Source organism: Camelus dromedarius, chromosome 9, assembly GCF_036321535.1.
Source record: "Camelus dromedarius isolate mCamDro1 chromosome 9, mCamDro1.pat, whole genome shotgun sequence".
Classification (NCBI taxonomy): Eukaryota; Metazoa; Chordata; class Mammalia; order Artiodactyla; family Camelidae; genus Camelus; species Camelus dromedarius.
In genome coordinates this window covers 76007758-76032656 of record NC_087444.1, presented here as the reverse complement: position 1 = coordinate 76032656, position 24899 = coordinate 76007758, and the positions used below count along the sequence as shown (strand labels likewise).

At 35.1% G+C, this 24899-nt stretch overlaps 2 protein-coding genes across 2 annotated transcripts in view; both read right to left on the bottom strand.

The window, feature by feature from the left end:
• LOC105092002 (vomeronasal type-1 receptor 4) overlaps positions 1 to 24899 on the bottom strand; it is a 104200-nt gene that overhangs the window by 53063 nt on the left and 26238 nt on the right. Inside the window, exons 2-3 of the mRNA XM_064489845.1 lie at positions 819 to 899; positions 449 to 710 (exon numbers count right to left, since the gene is read on the bottom strand). Coding sequence (XP_064345915.1) covers positions 449 to 710; positions 819 to 841 — 285 coding nt within the window. The 5' untranslated portion in view covers positions 842 to 899. The remainder of the gene's footprint in view (positions 1 to 448; positions 711 to 818; positions 900 to 24899) is intronic.
• LOC105092014 (vomeronasal type-1 receptor 4-like) lies at positions 15884 to 17843 on the bottom strand. The gene has a single exon (XM_031457135.2). It carries the CDS (start codon positions 17123 to 17125, stop codon positions 16199 to 16201), a length of 927 nt encoding a protein of 308 aa, XP_031312995.1. The 5' UTR covers positions 17126 to 17843; the 3' UTR covers positions 15884 to 16198.

The window sequence follows — 24899 nt, the reverse complement described above, 5'->3', positions numbered from 1 at the left end:
TATAAATTCCAAACTTTTCTACACATACTAGAAAAACATCAATAACATAATTACTTACAAGGTAATTATATTTCAAGAAAATACAATCACTGTTGTTTATTGGAAGATGCTCAGCATGTCTTGCTTATTATTCTATTGAGATGCAGAATTTAGTTAAGACTCTGAGAGTGAATGAATGAATGAACTGGCAATGGTATGGACACAGTGGATATAAATACAATTTACATGGTTCTCATCATAGTAAGGAATTTTTGTTATTTCTTATTCAAGCAAAGTAGAGGCTGTGTACACTGGAGTCACGGCTCATGAGCAGGAAGGGGCTGACAGCTGGGAAGCATGCAGCAATAATTATACTGACTTTCACAAGGGACCAGTTGGGATTCTCAAAAAGAGACAAAAGAAGTTGAAAGACAGAGGAAAGGGTATAAAAGTAGACAAAAGTGCTCACCAGAAGAAGGATGGTTTTTGTAGCTCTGGACTCAGGGGAGGACCTGGGGAAGGCTTTGGTCCTCCGAATGTGTTGGACCTGCTGCTTATGCCTGTGTAGGATGAAAACCATGGAGCCACTGGCCCAGATGATGAGTCCCAAACATAAAACATCAGGGAACAACAGCATTCCTCCCAACAACACATCACTGATTTTGTCACGATGAATGGAAGCACAGTATCCAAAATCCTTTTCCTTTGTGATGTTTTGGTTGCTCAATTTGCTATGTATGGAGATAAGGAAAATGATATTTACCAACATTTGCAGGAACCAACACAGGAAAATAGAAATGACAATGTACTTGGGAGATTTCACTTTAAGCTCTGCCCACCTCGAGTTCCTGGGACTGACCATGATCACCTGAACGACACTCAAGAGGCAGATGCTACCAATGGACACTCCCCTTCCCACTCTGTGAAGAAAGAAAAGAACTTTGCATCCAAAATCACTGGGGAAATGTTTCCACCCAAACGCTGCCATTGTGTGGGGGACGCCTTTACAGAGGAGGGTAAGGAAGTTGGCTACAATCAGGTGCTTAATTATCAAATCTGTGGACCTTAACCTGTACCCAGTGATGTAAAGGATGATATAATGGCAAAGAAGTGAGAAATTTCCCAGGATTCCAACCACAGTCTGCATTAAGATGATCACATCAATTGTCAAATCCCTGCTGTCCATCCTCTCAGACACCAGTCACTGATGTTTGTCTTGTCAGTTAGAATGTCCTGCATGGGAACATGAGGCACAGGATACACGTATAGTGTCAGCTGAATCCAATATTCTGCACTTATCATCAGTTCCCATTTGGAAACATTTACTGAATATTTTTCTGATAGTAGCAGCATTCCAGGGTTGCATGTATAACATTTAAAGAGGACTTCAAATGTTACAGTAATCATTGAAGGCATCACATGTGATCATGTTTTTATTCTTCACAAATCTCTGAGGCAGTCACTTCCACGAATTTAATTATACAGTTGCTGAGAAGGTACACATACAGAGGTTAAATATTTGTCCAAATCCACTGCTTAGGGCAGAGTGAGGACTTGACACCCACAGAACTGTTAAAGATACTGCAGTGACCCATGATGCTCTGCCAAAATCCTAGATAGCTATGTTCAAATAATCATCCAGATCGGTATTTTCTTTTGAATTTACATCTTAATATTTGATTTTAGACTGGTGGTATAAGTTTTATCAAGAAAAGAATCCATTTATTTATAAAGTTTTATTTTATATGTCAAAATCAATTATGAATAGAGATTTTGATATGTTAATACACATCCATGCACTGTTGGCATTAAATTATCACAAGAACCTCCCACATGACAAGTTAACATGAGGAAGAAGAGAAAGCCCTGAGATCAGGATGCCAACAGATCAGGATGCCAACAGAAAGACTCCTTCCCTTTTATGTGAGAAATGGAGAATAATAACACTTATTATAGAAGTTATTGAATAATCACATGTAATGCCATAAACTATGAACATAAAACAACAGTACATGATAAAATAGTGCAAAGCAAAACTAAATGATTATCGATCAGCTCTACTAGTTTTTGTGTGGACCTTTTACGGTTTTCTATATATAGTAACATGTCATCGGCATATAGTGACACTTTTACCTCTTCTTTTCCAATTTGGATCCCTTTTATTTCTCTCTTGCCTGACTGCTGTGGCTAGGACTTCCAAGACTATATTGAATAGGAGTGGTGCAAGGTAGGAGGTTACAAAATTAACGTTCAAAAATCAGTTGCATTTCTTTACACTAACGATGAATCAACAGAAAAAGAAACTAAAGAAACTAAAGAAACAATCCCCTTTAAAATAGCACACAAAGTAATAAAATACCTAGGAATACATTTAACCAAGGAGGTGAAAGAATTATACACAGAAAACTATAAACCATTCATGTAGGAAATTAAAGAAGACTTAAAAAAATGGAAAGATATCCAATGCTCCTGGATTGGAAGAATCAATATTGCCCAAGGCAATCTACAGATTTAATGCAATCCCTATCAAATTACCCAGGACATAATTCACAGAACTAGAACAAATAAAGTTTATATGGAACCACCAAAGACCTAGAATTGCCAAAGCATTACTGAAGAGAAAGAAAGGCTGGAGGAATAACTCTCCCAGACTTCAGACAATACTATAGAGCTACAGTCATCAAGACAGCATGCTATTGGTACAAAAACAGGCATATAGACCAATGGAACAGAATAGAGAGCCCAGAAATGAACCCAGAAAATTTTGGTCAACTCATCTTCGACAAAGGAGGCAAGAATGTACAATGGAATAAAGACAGTCTCTTCAACAAATGGTGTTGGGAAAACTGGACAGCAGCATGTAAAGCAATGAAGCTAGAACACTCCCTTACACCATACACAAAAATAAACTCAAAATGGATCAAAGAATTACACATAAGACAAGATACAATAAACCTCCTTGAGGAAAACATAGGCAAAACATTATCTGACATACCTCTCAAAAATGTTCTCCTAGGACAGTCTACCCAAGCAATAGAAATAAAAGCAAGAATAAACTAACAGGACCTAATGAAACTTACAAGCTTCTGCACAGCAAAGGAAACCAGAAGTAAAACAAAAAGACAACCTATGGAATGGGAGAAAATTTTTGCAAATAAAACCAACGAGGGCTTGATCTCCAGAATATATAAACAGCTCATATGACTTAACAAGAAAGAAACAAACAACCCAGTCCAAAAATGGGCAGAAGACCTAAATAAGCAATTCTCCAAGGAAGACATACAAATGATCAATAGCCACAAGAAAAAATGCTCAATATCACTAATTATCAGAGAAATGCAAATCAAAACTACAATGAGGTATCACCTCACACCAGTCAGAATGGCCGTCATTCAAAAGTCCACAAATGACAAATGCTGGAGAGGCTGTGGAGAAAAGGGAACCCTCCTACACTGCTGGTGGGAATGCAGTTTGGTGCAGCCACTGTGGAAAACAGTATGGAGATTCCTCAAAAGACTAGGAATAGACTGACCGTATGACCCAGGAATCCCGCTCCTGGGCATATATCTAGAAGGAACCCTACTTCAGGATGACACCTGCGTCCTAATGTTCATAGCAGTACTATTTACAATAGTCAAGACATGGAGACAGCTTAAATGTCCATCAATAGATGACTGGATAAAGAAGATGTGGTGTATTTATACAATGGAATACTACTCAGCCATAAAACCCGACAACATAATGCCATTTGCAGCAACATGGTTGCTCCTGGAGAATGTTATTCTAAGTGAAGTAAGCCAGAAATAGAAAGAGAAATGCCATATGAGATCGCTCATATGTGGAATTACAAAAAAACCAAAACATAAATACAAAACAGAAACAGACCCATAGACATAGAATACAAACTTGTGGTTGCCAAGGGGGTGGGGGGGTGGGAAGGGACAGACTGGGACTTCAAAATATAGAATAGATAAACAAGATTATACTGTATAGCACAGGGAAATATATACAAGATCTTATGATAGCTCACAGAGAAAAAAAATGTGACAGTGAATATATGTATGTTCATGTATAACTGAAAAACTGTGCTCTACACATGAATTTGATGCAACATTGTAAAATGATTATAACTCAATAAAAAATGTTAAAAAAACTAAATGATTATCAGATCATATAGTTAGCTCTATGTTTATGCCAGAATGAAGGAAAAATTTAGCAGTGAATGAAGATTCATGAATGACGTTATCATACAAGACATACATGCAAATCATCACTTGTAAGGCATGTGCTCTGCTTTTTATCAATTGAAATATTAGATTGCTGGTTTGATATCAGAAACAACATGAGTGGAAACAACATGATATGCAACAGATAGCTACTGCCTGACACTCATAATTATTATGTAAGATGCTCCTTAAATTTAAGACTGATGTAAACTTCACCATAATCAACACACTCAGCAGTTTTTCAATGGAGACACTCTTATTGCCTCTATTAAGTGCATTAGACACTCACAGTTAGAGAAAATCTTTCTATTCAAGCCGTTACCATTTGGACACACTTTCTGTACAGGATTAGATGATTTATGCAGATTCATCATACCCTTTATTTAAAAACCTGGAGGTATTAATTGTGTGCCTCTAGTAATTCTGAACATTGGGTCAGTGATTCCTATAAGGTAGACTCAACAGCTGATTGATTTTACAACTATATTTTAAAGCACTTTAAAAATCAGGTTTATCACTTGAATTCAGCCACAGCAATGGTTATCAGTGAGGATTACATTGAATTGCAGAGGAGCCCTTAGGAATTGGTGTAGGGTCTAAAAATCCATCTCTCTTTACCAGCTCAGCTTGTATCTCAGAATTATTCCACCTTCTCACATGGTGCTGGCACTGAACCGGGTCAATACACAGAAGATGGCCTTTTTCTGACATGATCACTTAGCCAGACTCGATCTGCCTTTCTCTTACAGGCTCTGCCACCCACACTGATATACAACATGCTTACCTGACACCTTCCTGCTGCCAGGACAGAGGGCTCAGGGTTATGATCCTTGTAATTAGTATGTGTGGGAGGTAGGCAGGCACACCTAGATATATGGGCTTGTGAGTCTGTGTCCTGATCTGCTCTCCCCTTAGAGCTGCAATTATCATTTCACCTATAGCAGCAATGGGAGTGTAGGCTTGGGACCTGAGAACATTTCTGAAAACTTTTCTCACAGTTGTTAACTACAAAAAACAATTTTAAGTTTGTAGTGAGAGCCCTTAGAGGACAGCTGGAAAGCTTCCAAGAGCCTTTTTCTTTTCCATGATCCATCAAGACAGAGTCTCACAGGGAGAAGAAGGAAATACTGAAATCACATACTTGAGCAACTGGCATAAATATGTGTATCCCTCTGGAATTATTCACTTCCCTGAGCTATTTCTCTACCCAAAGACAAGTACTTCCCTAATCTTCAGACAACTAAACTGATCTATTAATTAACATACTGGTAGAGAAGTGGAATGAGACAAAATACCTGGAAGTATATTCAATGTGATAGAAGTGAAAGGAGGAGGAACATGATAAAGAACTCACTATAGAAACTGTTTCACATAACAAATCAACTAAGTTGGATTCATTTGTATCATTCTATACCAATTATTATGGATTTTGTAGGAAAACATATTCTATTATTGACCACCATTAAGTGATAAGATTTAGATGCAGAAAAAATAAACAGAAAAAAGGGAGAAGGTTCAAAAAGAGTGTCTCAAAAAATAAAAGCACCCAGATCTGAGGGCTTGACAGATTTTAATATTTACACAAATCTCAGCTGAACCAATGCTCAATTACTTAATTCAATATGATCACACCGGGAGACTAAACACCAGGCTACTAAAAATAATAGATCAAAAGAAATCAGAAAATGTCTTGAAACAATTAAAAATAAAAGCTAATTTTGCAAAATCCGTGGGACACAGCAAAAGCAATTCTAAGAGAGAAATTAACAGTGATAAAGGCCTACTTCAAGAAGCAAGAAAATCTCCAACACACAACCTAACCTACCATCTAAAGGAATCAGAGAAAGAAGGACAAACGATGTCAAACTCAGACATAGAATGAAATGATAAAGTCAAACAGGAAATTTTAAAAAGCAGAGACTAAAAAACCCACACAGTATGTCAACACAACCAAGAACTGGTTTTCTCAAAAGCTAAACAAAACTGATTAGCCGTTAGGCAGACTTATCAAGAAGAAAAGAGAGAAGACCCATATAAACCAAATAAGACTTAGAGAGGAGAAATCACATCCCCTGTCACAGAGGTACAAAAAAAATCACTAGAGAATACTATCAACAGTTTTATGGCAACAAATTTTACAACCCAGAAGAAATGAATAAACTTCTAGAAACACAGAACATTCCGCGCCTGAATGAGGAAGAAATAGATTATGTGAACAGACAGATCACCAGTAGTGAAATTGAATTTTTAATTGAAAAAAATCCCCACAAGCAAAAGTCCAGGGCTGATGGTTTGACGAGGAATTCTACAAAACATAAAGAAGAGCTACTATTTAATCTTTAGCAAACTATTTCAAAAAGTTAGAAAATGGAACATTCCCAAATTTATTCTAGGAAACCACCTTTATCATGATACCAAAATCAGACATAGAAAACACACACACAAAAAGAAATACAGGCCATTATCTCAGATGAATATAAATGCTAAACTCCTTAACAAAATATTAGCTAGCCAAATTCAACAACACATCAAAAGGATCACAACCATGATCATGTGGAATTCATTCAAGGGATGCAAGGTTCATCCAATGTACAGAAATCAATCAATGTGATATACAACATTAATAAATGCGAAAAAAATCACATCATCCTCTCTATAGACATAGAAAAAGCATGTCACAAAATTCAACATCCATTGACGGTAAAAACGCTCATCAACATATTTCAACATAAAAAATGCCATTTTATGACAAATCCACAGCTAATATAAGACTCAATGGTGAAAAGTTAAATCTTTCCTTTAAAATAAGGAACAAGACATGGATGCCAACTCTTACCACTTCTATTTAACAAAGTATTGGAAATTCTAGCCACACCAATCGGACAAGTGAAAAATAAAAGGCATACAAATTGGAAGGAAGGAAAAAAATGGTCAATATTTGCAGATGACATGAATATATCTATCTATCAATCTATCTATCTATCTATCTATCTATCTATCTATCTATCTATCTACCTACCTACCTATATCTATATCTATCTCCCTAATAATCCTGAAGTCCCCACCAGAAATCAATCTATCTATATCTATTATCTATATCTATATCTAAATCTAATAGTCCTGAAGTCCCCACCAGAAAACTATCTGAACTAAAAATTAATTCAGTAAAGTAGCAGAATATAAGATTCATATACAAAATTTTGTTATTTTTCTATATACTAATGAAGACAACCTACTGAGTGGAAAAAAATTTGCAAATAATATGACTGTTGAGGGATTAATATCCAAAACATATAAAATGCTGTATAACTGACTGACAAAACACCAACTCGTTTCAACAATGGGCAGAAAATCTGAATAGACATTTCCCCAAAAGACATACAGATACAGACAACAGACACATTAAATGAGGCTCACTGTCACTAATCATCAGAGAAATGCAAATTAAAAACACAGTATCACTTCATACCTGACAGAATGTCTATCATCAAAAAGTCTACAATGCAAATATTGCCAAGGATATGGAGAAAAGGAAACTATTGCATATGGTTGTTGGAATGTAAATTGGTGCAGTCACTATGAGAGGTACTTAAGAAACTAATAGCAGAACTATCATATGACACAACACTTGAAGAAAACAAAAACACTAGTTCAAAAAGAATATATACAAGATCTTACGGTAGCTCACAGAGAAAGGAATGTTACAATGAATATATATATATATGTCCATGTATAATTGAAAAATTGTGCTCTACACTGGAATTTGACACAACACTGTAAAATGATTATAACTCAATAAAAAGTGTTAAAAAAATATATAGTTCACTCCAAATTTAGACCATGAAGCTGATACAAAGTATTCAGAGATGGGCAATTTGAAATATAAAAAATTTTGCATGCAAAATAATTAAGAAAGTATTTCAATGCAAAAGATGCCATTGTCTGGGGGATTCCTTTAGAGAGAATGACCAAGACATTGATTATAACCAGGTACTTAAAAATCAAATCTGTGGATATCAGCCTAGGTTCAGTGTGTTAAGGAAGAGACAATAGTAAAAAAGAGAAACATTGCCCAGGATTCCAACCATTGTCTGTGACAAGAACATTATTCTTATTTCCACATCCTTGGAGTATATTCTGTCATTCAGTATGTTCTCCTGTGAATCAGTGTAACAATCATTCTTCTAATCAAAATGGCTCATTGAAGATTTTTGACACCAGGAGTAACTTCTTTTCATTTTTCAAGAGTAACTTCTGTGCTCCCATGGGAATGCAAAAGACTTCAATAGGCAGGAAAAGATGGAGACAACTTCCAGTAAATTTCATGGAAGGTGAGTGCTAAGAATGCAGTGATCTTAGCTAAGTGAAATCATGAAAACTCACAGGAAATGGAAAGAAAGCAAAATCCACAGTTTTAGAATAAACTGGAATTTGATATTCATATTGGAAAAAAGGAAATCATCAATAACTACCCAAACCATACATAAGTTCTGAATGGATTGCTGCTGATCGAAATTATAAAGTAAAGTAACTATGCTTTTGCAAAACAAGAGAATATTTCTGTGGCCTTAGGATAAGACATTATTTCATAAGCAGCAGAACATATTTAACCATTGATGTGTAATGACAAATTAAATTACATTAAAGTCAAAACCCAATTCTTACCAAAAATTTTAGGTTTCCTCCTTTGCTGTATATTCTATTGGAGCCATTTTCAGGGCATTTTGTATAAGCAAGTTTTTTTTGCCTCTGAGCTGAAATTAGAAACTATCCATGATTGCTATGATTTGACCATAAATTGGGGAATTTAAAAATTGGGGACCAAATAGTGGCCTCCAATATGCCCTCTGCCACCTTCTTCATTCCCAGCTCCATCTCTCTTCTTCCCCCAATATGTGTTTATTACCAAACCAAACTTGGGTCCATATGATCCTTTTAATGTATTGTTGTATTCACTTTGCTAATACTTTGTTGAGGATTTTTGCATCTATGTTTATCAGAGATTTGGGCCTATAATTTACTTTTTATGTGATTTTGTTCTTCACTGATTTTGGTAACAGTGTGATGTTGGCCTTTCCTTGCAAAATGAGTTCTAAAGCATTCCCTCCCCATTCAATTTTTTGGAAGAGCTTGAGAAGGCTAGGTATTAAATCTTTGAATCTTTGGTAGAATTCACTTGTGAAGTCTCTCGTCCTGGACTTGTTTTAGGGAGCTGTTTGGTTACTATTTCAATCACTGTACTAGTTATCAGTCTTTTCATATTTTCTGTTTCTTCCCGATTCACTCTTGGAAGGTTGTATAATTCTAAAATTTGCACCACTTCTTCTAGGCTGTCCAATTTGTTGGTGTATAGATGTTTGTAATATTCTCATAATTCTTTGTATTGCTGTGTATCTCTTGTTTTCTCTCCTCTGTTGTATCTTAATTTTATTCATCAGAGCCTTTTCTCTTTTTTTCTTACTGAGTCTAACTAAAGCCTTGTTGATTTTGTTTACCTTTTCAAAGAATCAGCTCTTGCTTTGATTGATCTTTTCTATTATGTTTTTAGTCTCTATTTATTTCCACACTCATTTTCCTTCTATTATTTCCTTCTTGACTTCCTCTTGGAGAAGGTTGGAATCCTAGTCTTACTTCTGATCATAGAGGAAATGCACTCATCTTTATACCATTGAGTGCAATGTTCATGTTGGCTTCTCATTTGCTCTTTAGTATGTTGAGTTATGTTCCTTTTCTATGTGCTTTGTTGAAAGGTTTCATCATGAAAGTTTTCTTTCATGAATGAGTGTTAATTGTTTTCAAAAGCTTTTTCTGCATCTATTGTAATGATTTTTTTCCTTAAATTTTTTAATGTGGTGCATCATGTTGATTGATTTGCAGATAATGAATTCATCTCACATTCCTGGGATTAATCTCAGTTGACCATGATGAATGATCTCTTCAATGTATCACTGAATTTGGTTTGCTAATATGTTGTTGAGGACTTTTGTAGCTATGTTCATAAGTGATGTTGGCCTGTTTTTTCTTTTTTAATTGGGGGTGGACTCGGTGTTCTTCTCTGGTATTAGTATCAGGTTGATGCCAATCTCAGAGTGACTCATACATGCTTCTTCCTCTTTAATTTTTTTGGAATAGCTTGAGAAGTATTGGTTTCCATTGTTCCTTAAATATTTCATAGAATTCACCAGTGAAGCTGTCTCACACTAATTTTTGTTAGCTGGGAGTTTCATGGTTACTGATGCAATTTCATTACTGGTAACTGGTGTGCCTCTATTTTTAACTCTTCATAATTCAGTCTTGGGAAACGGTAGAATTCTAGCTAACTATCATCTCTTCTAAGTTGTTCATTTTACAAGTGTATAGTTGTTTCTAATAATCTCTAATAACTTTTTGTGTCAGTGGTGTCAGTCATAACTTCTCTTTCATTTCTGATTCTAGTTATTTGGACCCTCTCTTATTCTTTTGAAAACATTTTTGGATTACTTTGGTTGAACATTTATCAATTTGATTTACCTTTTAAGGTACTAGTTTTTAGTTTTATTTAAAACAAGGCTATATAAAAATACAAAGAAGGATATTATATAACGATAAAGAGATAAATAAAAGAAGGGGATATTACAACATTAACATTTCTACTCCCAATACAGGAGCAACTAAATATATAAAGAAAGCACTAATACACATAGAGGGAGAAATTGACAATAATACAAGAATCATACAAGGACAGTAACACCCTACATACATTAAAGAACAGATCATCCAGACAGAATATCAATAAGGCAACAGGAATCTTAAGTATCACAACAGACCAGCTGGACTTAACAAAAGTCTAGTGGACATTACATCCAAAACACCAGAATACACTTCCTTTTTAAAATTGAAACATAACTGATTTACAGTGTGTTAGTTTCAGATGTATAGGAAAGTGATTCAGATATATATCATGAATATATCATATGGTAATTCTCTTTGTCTGACTTACTTGACTCAACATGATAATCTCTCAGTCCATCCATACTGTCGCAAATGGCAGTATTTCATTCTTTTTCACAGCTGAGTAGTATTTCATTGTATTTACATACTGTACCTTCTCTATCCATTCATTTGTTGATGGACATTTAGGTTGCTTCAATGTCTTTGCTATTGTAAACAATACTGCTATGAACACTGGAGTGCATGTGTCTTTTTAAAATTAACTTTCTTCAGATTTATGCACAGGACTGAGACTGTTGGATACTATGGTAAGTCTAGTTCTAGTTTTTTTGTGGAATCTCCATTCTGTTTTCCAAGCTGCATTCCCACCAACACTGTAGTAAGGTTCCCTTTTTTCCACACCCTGTCCAGCATTTATTATTCGAGACATTTCTGTTGACAGCCATTCTGAAAGGTGTGAAGTGCTATCTCATCGTACTGCTGATTTGCGTTTCTCTAGCAATTAGTTGTATTGAGCGTATATGCATACTCCTGTTGGCCATCCGTGTGACCTTTTGGAGAAAAGTCTATTTAGATCATCTGCCCATTTTTGATTGGGTTAGTTTTGTTGAGATAGTAAGCTGTACGTGCTGTTTGTATATTTTGGAAAAAAATCCCTTGTTGGTGGCATCACTTGCAAATATTTTCTCCCATTCTGTAGGTTGCGTTTTTTGTTTCATTTATGGTTTCCTTTGCTGTGAAAAGCTTTAAAGTTTAGGTTCCATCTGTTTATTTTGCCTTTTATTTCCATTACTCTTGGAGATGAATCCAAAAAAATATTGCTGTAACTTATGTCAAACAGCATCTCTTCTAGGAATTTTATAGTATCTGGTCTTACATTTCAGCTTCAATCCATCTTGGGTTTATTTTTGTACACAGTGCTGTAGAATATTCTACAGAATATGTATTTTTTCAAATGCACATGAAATGTTCTCCAAGGTACATCATCTTCTAGGCCATAAAACAAGGCTCAGCAAATTTAAGTGGACAGAAATTACATAAAGACTGTTTTCTGACTACAATGGTATGAAATATAGCATCAACTGCACAAAGAAAAATAGGAAAAAAACAGTTATGTGGAGCCTATACAACATACTGAAAAACATAAGGTTAGTATAGAAATCAAAGAGAAAATCAGATATACCGTGAGGCAAATGAGAATAAAAACACAACTTTCTAAAATCAATCAGATACAGCAAGAGCATTTCTACAAGGCAAGTTTATAGGCCTATGTTTAAAAAATGAAAAATCTCAAAAAAAAAAATCTTAACTCACCATCTCACGGAATTAGAAAAAAAAGAACAAGGCCCCAAATCAGCAGATTGAAGGAAATGATAAAGATCAAAGAGGAAATTTTAAAAACTACAGACCAAAAACCCCAGTAAACTTGGTAAATGAAACCAAGATCTGGTTTTTTGAAAAGATAAACAAAGTTGATAAGCTGTAGTGAGGCTCATGAAGAAGAAAAGGAAGGGGACCCAAATAAAGAACATAAGAAATGAAAGAGGGGAAATCACAGCTGATACTACATGAATACAGAAAAATCATAACAGGGTCCAATGAAGGGTTATGTGCAAAGAAATTGGACAGCCTAGGAGAAACAGATAAAATTTCTAGAAACATACAATATTCTAAGATGGAATCAGGAAAAAAGAGGCAATGTGAACAGACTATTTCATAGCAGTAAAATAAAATAAATAATAAAAAGTTTCCAGTAAACAAAGTCCAGGATGGGAAAGCTTCTCATGGAATTCTATCGGACTGTATAAAGCAAAGGTAATACCTATTTCTCAAAATAATCCAAAAGCTGAAGACCACCAAATTCATTCTATGAGGCTACCATTACCCTGATACCAATGCCAGAAAAAGATAAAACAAAAAAGAAAATTACAGACCGATAGCTTGATGAATACAGTTGGAAAATTATCAAAAATATTAGCAATTCAACAATACAGAAAAAGGCTGAAAAACAATTAACAAGGGGTCATTTTTCCAGAGATGCGACATGGCCCAAAATTCACAACTCAAACAATATGATACATCACATTAACAAAAGGAGGAATAAAAATCACATCATCATCTCAACAGAAGCAGATAAAGCATTTGACAAAGTTCAACATTCACTCATGATGAAAACTAATTAAAGTGAGTACAATGGCAATGTATCTCAACATAATTAAGGGGATTTATAACCACCCACCCACAACTAACATCATACTCAATGGTGAAAATCTGAAAGCTTTTTCTCTAAAATCAGGAACAGGATGCCCACTCTCACTACTTGTATTTAACATAGCATTTGTGTTGTAGCTACAGCATTTAGACTAGAAAGAGAGATAAAAAACACTAAATTGGAAGGGAAGAACTACAACTGTCACTATTTGCAGAGACATGGAACTATATATAGAAAACCCTAAAGTCCTCACCAGAAAACTAATAGATGAGTTCAATAAAGTTGCAGAATCCAAGATTAATACACAGAAATCTATTGCTTTTCTATGCACTAATAATGAATTATCAGAAAGGGAAAGCAAGAACTCAAACCTGTTTAAAATCACCTTAAAAAGAATAAAAGACCTAGGAATAAATTTAACCAAGGAGGTGAAAAATCTGTACTCTGAAAATTCTCACACCAAATACAAAAATAAACTCAAAATGGATTAAAGACCCAAGTGCAAAAATGGAAACCATAAAACTCCTAGCATAAAAAACAGACAAAACTCTCGGACAGAAATTGTAGCAATATGTTTTTAGATCTGTCTCCTCAGGCAAAGGATACAAAACCTAAAACAAATAAATGGGACCTAACAGAACTTGAAACTTTTGCATAGCAAAGGAAACCATCAATAAAGCAAAAAGGCAATCTACCAAATCCTAGACAATATTTTCAAATGATATGACTCATAAGAACTTAATATCCAATATATATATAAGCTTAGACAACTCAATATTAAAAAACAAACAATCCAATAAAAATGGGTAGAAATCATGAATAGACATTTTTGCGAAGAGGACAAGCTGATGGCCAACAGGAACATGAAAAGATACTCAACATCAATACTCATCAGAGAAATGCAAATCAAAATCACAATGAGAGATTACCTCACACCTGTCAGAATGGCTATCATCAAAACAACCACAAACAACAAATGTTGGTGAGGATGTGCAGAAAGAGAAACCCAAGTACGCTGCTGGTGGGACTCTAACTCGTGATCACCACTGTAAAACAGTATCGAAATTTCTCAAAAAACTAAAAATAGAACTGCCATATGATGCAGCATTTCCATTCCTGGGTATATAGCCACAGAAAATGAAAACACTAAATCAAAAAGATACATGTATCTCAATATTCATAGGAGCGTTATTTATAACAGCTAGGTCATGGAGTCAACCTACGTATCCATCACAGATGAATTAATGAAGATGTGGTGTGTTTATTTATTTATATATGATGGAATATTTGAATTTGTGACAATGTACAGAGACGTGGGAAGTATGATGCTTACTGAAGTCAGACAGACAAAGACAAGTCCTTTATGCTACCACATATATGTGGAATGTAAAAAAAAACCTCACAGATACAGAGAAGAAACTAGTGGGGACATAAAAGAGGAGAGGGGCAAGTGAGTGTAAGGATTCAAGGTACAAACTACTATGTGTAAAATAAATAAGTTATACAGACATATTTTACATCAAAGGAATAAAGCGAGTATTCTCTAATAAATTTAAGCAAAGCATGATCTATATAAGTATTTAATCACTATGCCGTATACCTGCAACTAATATAATATTATAAATTAACTAAGTAAAGAGAAAATAATTTAATTTAAAAGGATAATTATGTAATGTAATAGAGGTGCTAATTTTGGGCACAATAAAAAATATATTACAGTATACAGTTACCACGTATTACCACGTCATGCACTTTACTTATTTATTTATTTACCATGACTTTTTCTTTTTTTAACAGTTTTTATTGAGTTATAGTCATTTTACAATGTTGTGTCAAGTCCCAGTGTAGAGCACAATTTTTCAGTTATACATGAACATGCTTATATTCATTGTCAAATTTTTTTTCGCTGTGAGCTACCACAAGATCTTGTATATATTCCCTGTGCTATACAATATAATCTTGTTTATCTATTCTGCATATGCTTGTCAGTATCTACAAATTTTGAACTCCCCGTCTGTCCCTTCCCACCATCCTCCCCCTTGGAAACCACAAGTTTGTATTCTATGTCTATGAGTCTGTTTCTGTTTTGTATTTATGTTCATTTAAAAAAAAATGACCATCTCATGCACTTTAAATTCATACAATTTTATATGTCAAATATATTTCCATGAAAAAAACAAAACCTTAAAGTATTTTGTTTTTCTGTTCTCTCCCCCCTCTTTTTACTGCATTTCACATCAAAGTAGCCATTTCTACATGAAAATATTTAAATGTGCTAATCTCCCTGCAAAACATCATATTTCCAATAAATACCACCATCTCTCTAAGGATGTTATGTATAAAACTTATAACTGGCTAACAAATGCCATCCTGCATGAGACTGATTTGACCTCCACATGCACAACAAGCTATTCTTTATTCTGTGCAGACATTAATTTCTTCAATTGTATTAATGACAATTGCACATACCGATCCATTTTCATGCATACCTTTATCTATAAGTTCATTACTATTTTATTTCTGGGAAACTAATTCATTAGATTGAAAGCTACACACTTGGAAGACTTTGTATTATGCAGATCACTTCAAGATCTGGTATTTATTATTCCATAAATTCTAAACTCCTTTTCTACAAGAATTTGAAAAACTTCAATGACACAATTAACTAGAAGATACTTACATTTCATGTCAATACTATTACAATTGTTCATTTTCAAGGAGATGCTCAGCATTTCCGGTATGTGATTTTCTTCAGATCCAATAGCTTAATTAGGTGTCAGAGGATGAATGAATTGATCAAATATTTGACAATGCTACATTATGGACATAAATGAAATTTACATATTACTCATTAAAAAAGGGGTTTTACATTCCTTATCCAGGCAAAGTAGAGGCTGTGTACACTGGAGTCACGGCTGATGAGCACAAAGGGGCTGACAGCCGGGAAGCATGCACTCATGACTGTAGCGATGGTCACAAGGAACCAGCTGGGATTGTCCAAAAGAGACAAAACAATTTGAAAGATGGAGGAAAGAGTGTAGAAGTAGACGAAAGTGGTCACCAGAAGAAGAATGGTTTTAGTAGCTTTAGACTCAGGAGAGAATCTATGGGAGGCACTGGTCCTATGAATGTGTTGGACCTCCTGCTTGTGCCTGTGCAGGATGAAAATCATGAAGCCACTGGCCCAGAGCATGAGCCCCAAACATGAAACATCAGGGAACAAAAGCAATGCTGCAAATAGGGCATCTCTGGTTTTGTCATGACGAATGGAAGAACAGTATCCAAAATCCTTGATGTTTGTGATGTTTGTGTCACTCCGTACACCACGTATGTAGATAAGGAAAATGATATTTAACAACATTTGCAAAATCCAACATAGGAGAATAGAGGGAACAATGTACTTGGGACCTTTTACTTTAAGCTCTGCCCACCTGGAATTCCTGGGACTGACCATGATCACCCGAAAGACACTCAAGAGGCAGATGCTACCAATGGACACTCCCCTCCCCACTCTGTGAAGAAACAGAAATAGTTTGCATCCAGCATCACTGGAGAAATGTTTCCACCCAAACGCCATCATTGTGTGGGGGACGCCTTTACAGAGAAGGGTAAGGAAGTTGGCTACAGTCAGGTGCTTAATTATCAAATCTGTGGACCTTAACCTGTAGCCAGTGATGTACAGGATGATATAATGGCAAAGAAGTGAGAAATTCCCCAGGATTCCAACCACAGTCTGCACTAAGATGATCACATTTAAAGTCAATTTCCTGCTATCCATCCTCTCAGATACTCGTCCCTGGTGTCTGTCTTGTCAGTTAGAATGTCCTGCATGGGAACACAAGGCACAAGCTACACATATAGTGTCAGCTGAATCCAATATTCTCCACTTACCATTAGTTCCCACTGGAAACCATTTACTGAATGTTTTTCTGATAGTAGCAGTATTTCAAGGGTTGCATGTATAACATTTAAAGAGGACTTCAAATGTTAAATTAATCATTGGATCACATGTGATCACTTCTTCATTCTTCACAAATCTATCAGGCAGTCACTTCCATGAATTTAACTGTACAGATGAGGAAAAGGTACACACAGAGTTTAAATATTTGTCCAAATCTGCTGCTGTTAAAGATACTGTAGTGAACCACCATGCTCTGCCAAAATCCTAGGGAGCGCCATTCAAATTATCAACCAGATATTTATTTTCTTTTGAATTTACACCTTAATATTTGATTTTAGACTGGTGGTATTTTCTAAGTTTTATCATAAAAAGAATCCTTTTTTTAAACTTTCACTTTATTATGTCAAAATCAATTATGAATAAAGCTTTAGATATCTTAATATATGTCCATGCACTGCTGGCAAGAAATTATCATGGGAACCTGCCCCAAGACAAGTAAACATAATGAAGATGAGAGAGGCTTGAGATCAGGATGGCAAAAGAAAGACTCCGTTCCTGTTATGGGAGAAACGTAAGACTAATACCACTTATCACAGAAATCACTGAGTAATCAATCACATGTAATTCCATAAATGTTGGGACACAAAACAACAGTACATGATAAAACACTGTAAAGCAAAACTAAATGATTATCAGACCATACAGTTAGCTCTATGTTAATGCCATATAGAGTGAAATGGAAATTCAGCAATGAATGAAGATTCATGAATGATATTATCATACAAGACATACATGCAAATCATCACTTGCAAGGCATATGTTCTGCTTTTTAACAACTGAAATACTAGATTTTTGGCTTCATATCAGAAACAACATGAATGGAAGCAACATGATACGCAACAACAGCTGCTGCCTGATACTCATAATTAGCTTGTCAAATGTTCCTTAAATTTAAGAATGACAGTAACCACACCATAATCAACACACTATGTAGTTTTCCAATAGAGACACTCTCACAGCCTCCATTAAGTGCAACACACCTCTAGTTAGAGAAAACCTTTCTATTCAAGCCATTACCATTTGGACACACTTTCTGTACAGGATTAGATGATCTATGCAGATTTATCATACCCTTTATTAAAAACCTGGAGGTATTAATTCTGCACCTGTAGTAATCCTGAACAATGAGTCAATGATTCCTATAAGGTAGACTCAACAGCTGATTGATTTTACAACTATATTTTTAAGCACTTAAAAAATCAAGTTTATCCCTTGGATTCAGAACAGCAATGGCTATCAGTGAGGATTACATCACACTGCAGAGGAGCCCTTAGGAACTGGTGTAGGGTCTAAAAATCCATCTCTCTTTACCAGCTCAGCTTGTATCTGAGAATTATTCCACCTTCTCACATGGTGCTGGCACTGAACCGGGTCAGTACACAGAAGATGGCCTTTTTCTGACTTGATCACTTAGCCAGACTCGATCTGCCTTTCTCTTACAGGCTCTGCCACTCACACTGATATACAATACAACATGCTTACCTGACACCTTCCTGCTGCCAGGACGGTGGGCTCAGGGTTATGATCCTCTTAATTAGTATGTGTGGGAGGGAGGCAGGCACACCTACATATATGGGTTTGTGAGTCTGTGTCCTGATCTGCTCTCCCCTTAGAGCTGCAATTATCATTTCACCTGTAGCAGCAATGGGAGTGTAGGCTTGGGACCTGAGAACATTTCTGAAAACTTTTCTCAGTTGTTAACTATGAAAAACAATTACAAGCTTCTAGTTAGCACCCCTTAGAGGACAACTGGAAAGCTTCCAAGAGCCTCTTTCTTTTCCATGATCCATGAAGGCAGACAAAGTGTCAAAGGGAGGAGAGTAGGAAATGCTGAATCACACACAAAAGGGACTGGCATAAATATGTGTATCCCGCTGGAATCTCCACTTCCCTGAGATATTTCTCTACCCAAGACAAGTACTTTCCTAAACTTCACACCACTAAACTGATCCATCAATTAACATACAGGTAGAAAAGTGCAATGAGACAAAATACCTGAAGTATATACAAAGTGATAGAAGTGAAAGGAGGAACATGATAAAGAACTCATTACAGAAATTATTTACACATATCAAATCAACTAAGTTGGATTCATTTGCATCTTTCTATACCAATTATTATGGATCTTGTAGGAAAACACATTCTAACTTTACTGACCACCATTAATGATAAAAAGTAGATGCAGAAAAACTAAATAGAAAAAAGAGAAGGTTCAAAAACAGTGTCTCAAAAAATAAAAGCACCCAGATCTGATGGCTTGACAGATTCTAATATTTGTGCAAATATCAACAAAACCAGTGCTCAATTACTTAATTCAAGATGATCACACCGGGAGACTAAACACCAGGCTACTAAAAATAATAGATGAAAAGGAATCAGAAAATGCCTTGAAACAATTAAAAATAGAAAACAATTTTGCAAAATCCGTGGGACACAGCAAAAGCAATTCTAAAAGGGAAATTAACAGTGATAAAGGCTAACCTCAAGAGGCAAGAAAATCTCCAACAGGCAACCTAACCTACCATTTGAAGGAATTAGAGAAACAAGGACAAATGATGTCAAATCAGTACACAGAAGGAAGTATAAAGGTGAAAGAGGAAAATGTAAAAAGCAGGGACCAAAAAACCCATACAGTAGGTCAATGAAAACAAGAACTGGCTTTCTGAAAAGATAAACAAATTTCATTAGCCTTTAGGCAGACTTATCAAGAGTAAAAACAGGCCCATATAAAAAAAAAGAGGCTGAAAGAGGAAAAATCACATCCCATATCACAGAGATACAAAAAAAAAAACCTCCTAAGAGAATACTGTCAACAATTATATGGCAATAAATTTTACAACCTGGAAGAAATGGATAGATTTCTAGAAACATACAACATTCCTCACGTGAATCAGAAAGAAACAGATTATGTGAACAGACAGATCACCAGCAGCAAAACTAAGGTTTTAATTTTAAAAATCCCCACAAACAAAAGTGCAGGGCTGACGGTTTCACAGAGGAATTCTACAAAACATAAAGGAGAGCTACTATTTAATCTTTACCAAATTATTCCAAAAATTAAAGACGATGAAACATTCCCAAATTTATTCTAGGAAACTTTTATCATGATACCAAAATCAGACATACAACACACATACACACAAAGAATTACAGGCCACTATGGCTGATGAGTATACATGCTAAACTCCTTAACAAAATATTAGCTAGCCAAATTCAACAAGATATCAAAAGGATCATAACCATGATCATGTGGAACTTATTTCAGGGATGCAAGGTTCATTCAATGTACAGAAATCAATCACTGTGATATACAACATTAACAAAAGGAGCGAAAAAATCACATCATTCTCTCTACAGATACAGAAAAAGCATATGACACAATTCCACATCCATTTATGATAAAAACACTCATCAGCGTGGGTATAGGCAACATATCTCAACATAAAAATGCCATTTATGATGAATCCACAGCTAATATCAAACTCAATGTTGAAAAGCTGAAATCTTTCCTCTAAAATCAGGAACAGGATAGGGATGCCACTCTTACCACTTCTATCTATCACAGTATTGGAAGTTCCTGCCACAGTAATCAGACAAGAGAAAGTGACAGGCGTGCAAATGGGAAGGAAGGAAATAAAATGGTCACTCTTTGCAGATGACATGATGATCGATCGATCTGTCTGTCTCTCTGTAGAAACCCTAAATTCCCCACAAGAACACTATCAGAACAAAGGAATTCATTAAAGTTGCTGGGTCGAAGATTAATATACAAAACTTTGTTGCTTTTCTCTACACTAATGAAGACAATCTACTGAATGGGAAGAAATTACTTGCAAATAATATGACTGTTGAGGGATTAATACCCAAAACACATAAAATGCTTTATAACTGACTAACAAAACACCAACTCGATTCAAAAAAGAAAGAAAACCTAAATAGACATTTTCCCAAAAGATATACAGATGGCCAGCAGACACATGAAATGAGGCTCACCATCACTAATCATCAGAGAAATGCAAATTAAAAACACAGTATCACTTCATACCTGACAGAATGCCTATCATCAAAAAGTCTACAAAGCAAATATTGGCAAGGGTATGGAGAAAAGTAAACTCCTGCACAAGGTTCATGGAATGTAAATTGGTACAGTCACTATGGAAAACACTATGGGGGGTCCTTAAGAAAGTAAAAGTAGAACTATCACAGGATACAGTATCTGAACGAAACAAAAACACTAATTCAAAAAGAATATAGTTCACTCTGTATTTACATTCTGAAGCTGATACAGAGTATTCAAAAATGGGCAATTTGAAATAGAAAAACTTTTGCATGTAAAATAATTAAGAAAATATTTCAATGCAAACCTGCCATTCTCTAGGGGATTCCTTTAGAGAGAATGACCAAGACATCGGCTATAACCAGCTTCTTGAGAATCAAATCTATGGATCTCAGACTATGTTCAGTGTGTTAAGGAAGAGATAATGGTAAAGAAGAGAAACATTGCCCAGGATTCCAACCATTGCCTGTTGGAAGAACGTTATTGCTGTTTTCACATCCTTGGAGTCTATTCTGTCATTCAGTATGTTCTCCTGTAAATCAGTGTAACAATCATTCTTCTAAGAAAAATGGCTCACTGAAGATTTTTGACACAAAGAGTAACTTCTTATTTTTCAAGAGTAACTTCTCTGCTCCCATGAGATTGCCAAGGACTTCAATAGGCAGGAAAAGATGGAGACAACTTTCAGTAAATTTCATGGAAAGGGATCCTTAAGAATGCGGTGGTCTTAGCTGAGTGAATTCATGAGAACTAACAAGAAACGGAAAGAAAGAAAAATGCACACTTTTACAGTAAATTGGAATTTGCTACCCGTACTGGAAAAAAGGAAACCCTTAATAACTATCCACATCATACACAAATAAATTCTGAATGGATTGTTGCTGATTTAAACTATAAAGTAAACTAATTATGCTTTTGGAAAACAAGAAAAGACTATTTTTGTGGCCTTAGGATAAGACATTATTTCATAAACAGCACAAAATATTTAACCATCGATGTGCAATGAAAATTTAAATTACATTTAACTCAATAGCCAATTCTTACCAAAATTTTTAGCATTCCTCTTTTCCTGTAAATTCTATTGGAGCCATTTTCAGCGCATTTTGTATAAGCAAGAGTTTTTCCCCTGAGCTGAAATTAGAAACAATTCATGACTGCTATGATTTGACCATAAATTTGGGAATAATAAATGGGGGACCAAACAGTGGCCTCCAATATGCCCTCTGCCACCTCCTTCATTCCCAGCTCCATCCCTCTTCTTCCCCCAACATGTATTTATTACCAAACTGAACTTGGGTCCATATGATCCTTTTAATGTATGGCTGTATTCACTTTGCTAATATTTTGTTGAGGATTTTTGCATCTATGTTTATTAGAGATTTTGGCCTATAATTTACTTTTTATGTGTTGTTCTTTGATTTTAATAACTGTGCAATGTCAGCCTTGTCAAATGAGGTCACAAGCATTCCCTCCTCTTCAATTTTTTGGAAGTTTCAGAAGGCTAGGTATTAAATCTTGTGAAGTCATCTGGTCCTGGACTTGTTTGGGGGAGCTGTTTGGTTACTGTTTCAATCACTGTACTAGTTATCAGTCTATTCAGATTTTCTGTTTCTTCCTTATTCAGTCTTGGAAGGTTGTATAAGTCTAAAATTTGGGCCATTTCTTTTAAGCTGTCCAATCTGTTGGTGTATAGATGTTTATAATATTCTCGTAATTCTTCGTATTGCTGTGTATCTCTTGTTTTTTCTTCTGTTTATTTTATTGATCAGAGACTTCTCTTCTTTTTTCTTACTGGGTCTTAAAGGCTTGTTGATCTTGTTTACTTTTTCAAAGAACAAGCTCTTACTTTGATTGACCTTTTCTATTACGTTTTTAGTCTCTATTTATTTGCACACTAATTTTTATTATTTCCTTCTTGATTTTCTCTTGGTGGAGGTTGGAATCCTAGTCTTACTTCTGATCATAGAGGAAATGCACTCATTTCACACCACTGAGTGATGTTCTTGTGGGCTTGTCATATTATTATTATATTTTATTATGTTATGGTTCCTCTCTATACAATTTATTGAAAGGTTTTATCATGAAAGGTTTTTTTCATGAATGAGAGGTAATTTTTTTCCAAAAGCTTTTTCTGCATCTACAGTGATGATCATATGATTTTTTCTTAACTTTGTTGATGTGGTGCATCATACTGAATGACTGGCAGATACTGAACTCATCTTGCACTCCTGGGATCAATCTGAATTGATCGTGATGAATGATATTTTCAACGTATCACTGAATTTGGTTTGCTAATATTTTCTTGAGGACTTTTTAGCTATGTTCATGAGTGATACTGGCCTGTTTTCTCTTTTTTAATGGGAGGTCAGCTGGGTGTTTTTGTCTGGTATTGCTATCAGGTCGTTATCAGCCTCATAGGGTGACTCATAAATGTTTCTTCTTCTTTAAGTTTCTTTGGAATAGCTTGAGAAGGATGGATTTCCACTCTTTGTTAAATATTTGGTAGAATTCACCTCTGAAGCTTCTGGCACTAATATTTGCTAGCTGGAAGTTTTATGGGCACTAATTCAAGTTCCTTACTGGTAACTGGTCTGTCCATATTTTTAACACTTCTTGATTCAGTCTTGGAAACTGTACATTTCTACATGACTATCATCTCTTTGAAGCCATTCATTTTATAAGTGCGAAATTGTTCCTTAATACCTCTCATAACTTTTGTATGTCAGCGGTGTCATGCATAACTTCTCTCTCATTTCTGATTTTCTTTATTTGGACCCTATCTCCTTGTTCTGAAAACGTTTTTGGATTACTTTGTTAAACATTTATCAATTTGATTTATCTTTTAAGGGACCAGTTTTTAGTTTTATTTAAAATGAAGGCTAGGAGAAAATACACAGAAGAACATTATATAATGATAAAGTGACCAATAAAATAAGGGGATCATTAAAATATTAACATCTCTACTCCCAATACAGGAGCAACTAAATATATAAAGAAAATACTAATACACATAGTGGGAGAAATTGACAATAACACAAGAATGATAAAAGAATAGTAACACCCCACTTACATTAAAGAACAGATCATCCAGTCACTACATGCCAATGACATGTTACTATATATAGAAAACCCTAAAAGGTCCACACAAAAACTACTAGAGCTGATGGAAGAATTCAGCCAGGTAGTAGGTTACAAGATTAACATTCAAAAATCAGTTCCATTTCTTTACACTAATGAGGAATCAACAGAAAAAGAAACTAAAGAAACAATCCCCTTTAAAATAGCACACAAAGTAATAAAATATCTAGGAATAAATCTAACCAAGGAGGTGAAAGAATTATACACAGAAAACTATAAACCATTGATGAAGGAAATTAAAGAAGACTTTAAAAAGTGGAAAGATATCCCATGCTCCTGGATTGGGAGAATCAATATTGTTAAAATGGTCACACTGCCCAAGGCAATCTACAGATTTAATGCAATCCCTATCAAATTACCCAGGACATATTTCACAGAACTAGAACAAATAATAAA

Bases quoted from the DNA above. Each gene is read 5' to 3' on its own strand.
- LOC105092014 (XM_031457135.2), bottom strand. From the start codon at position 17,125: ATGGATAGCAGGAAATTGACTTTAAATGTGATCATCTTAGTGCAGACT.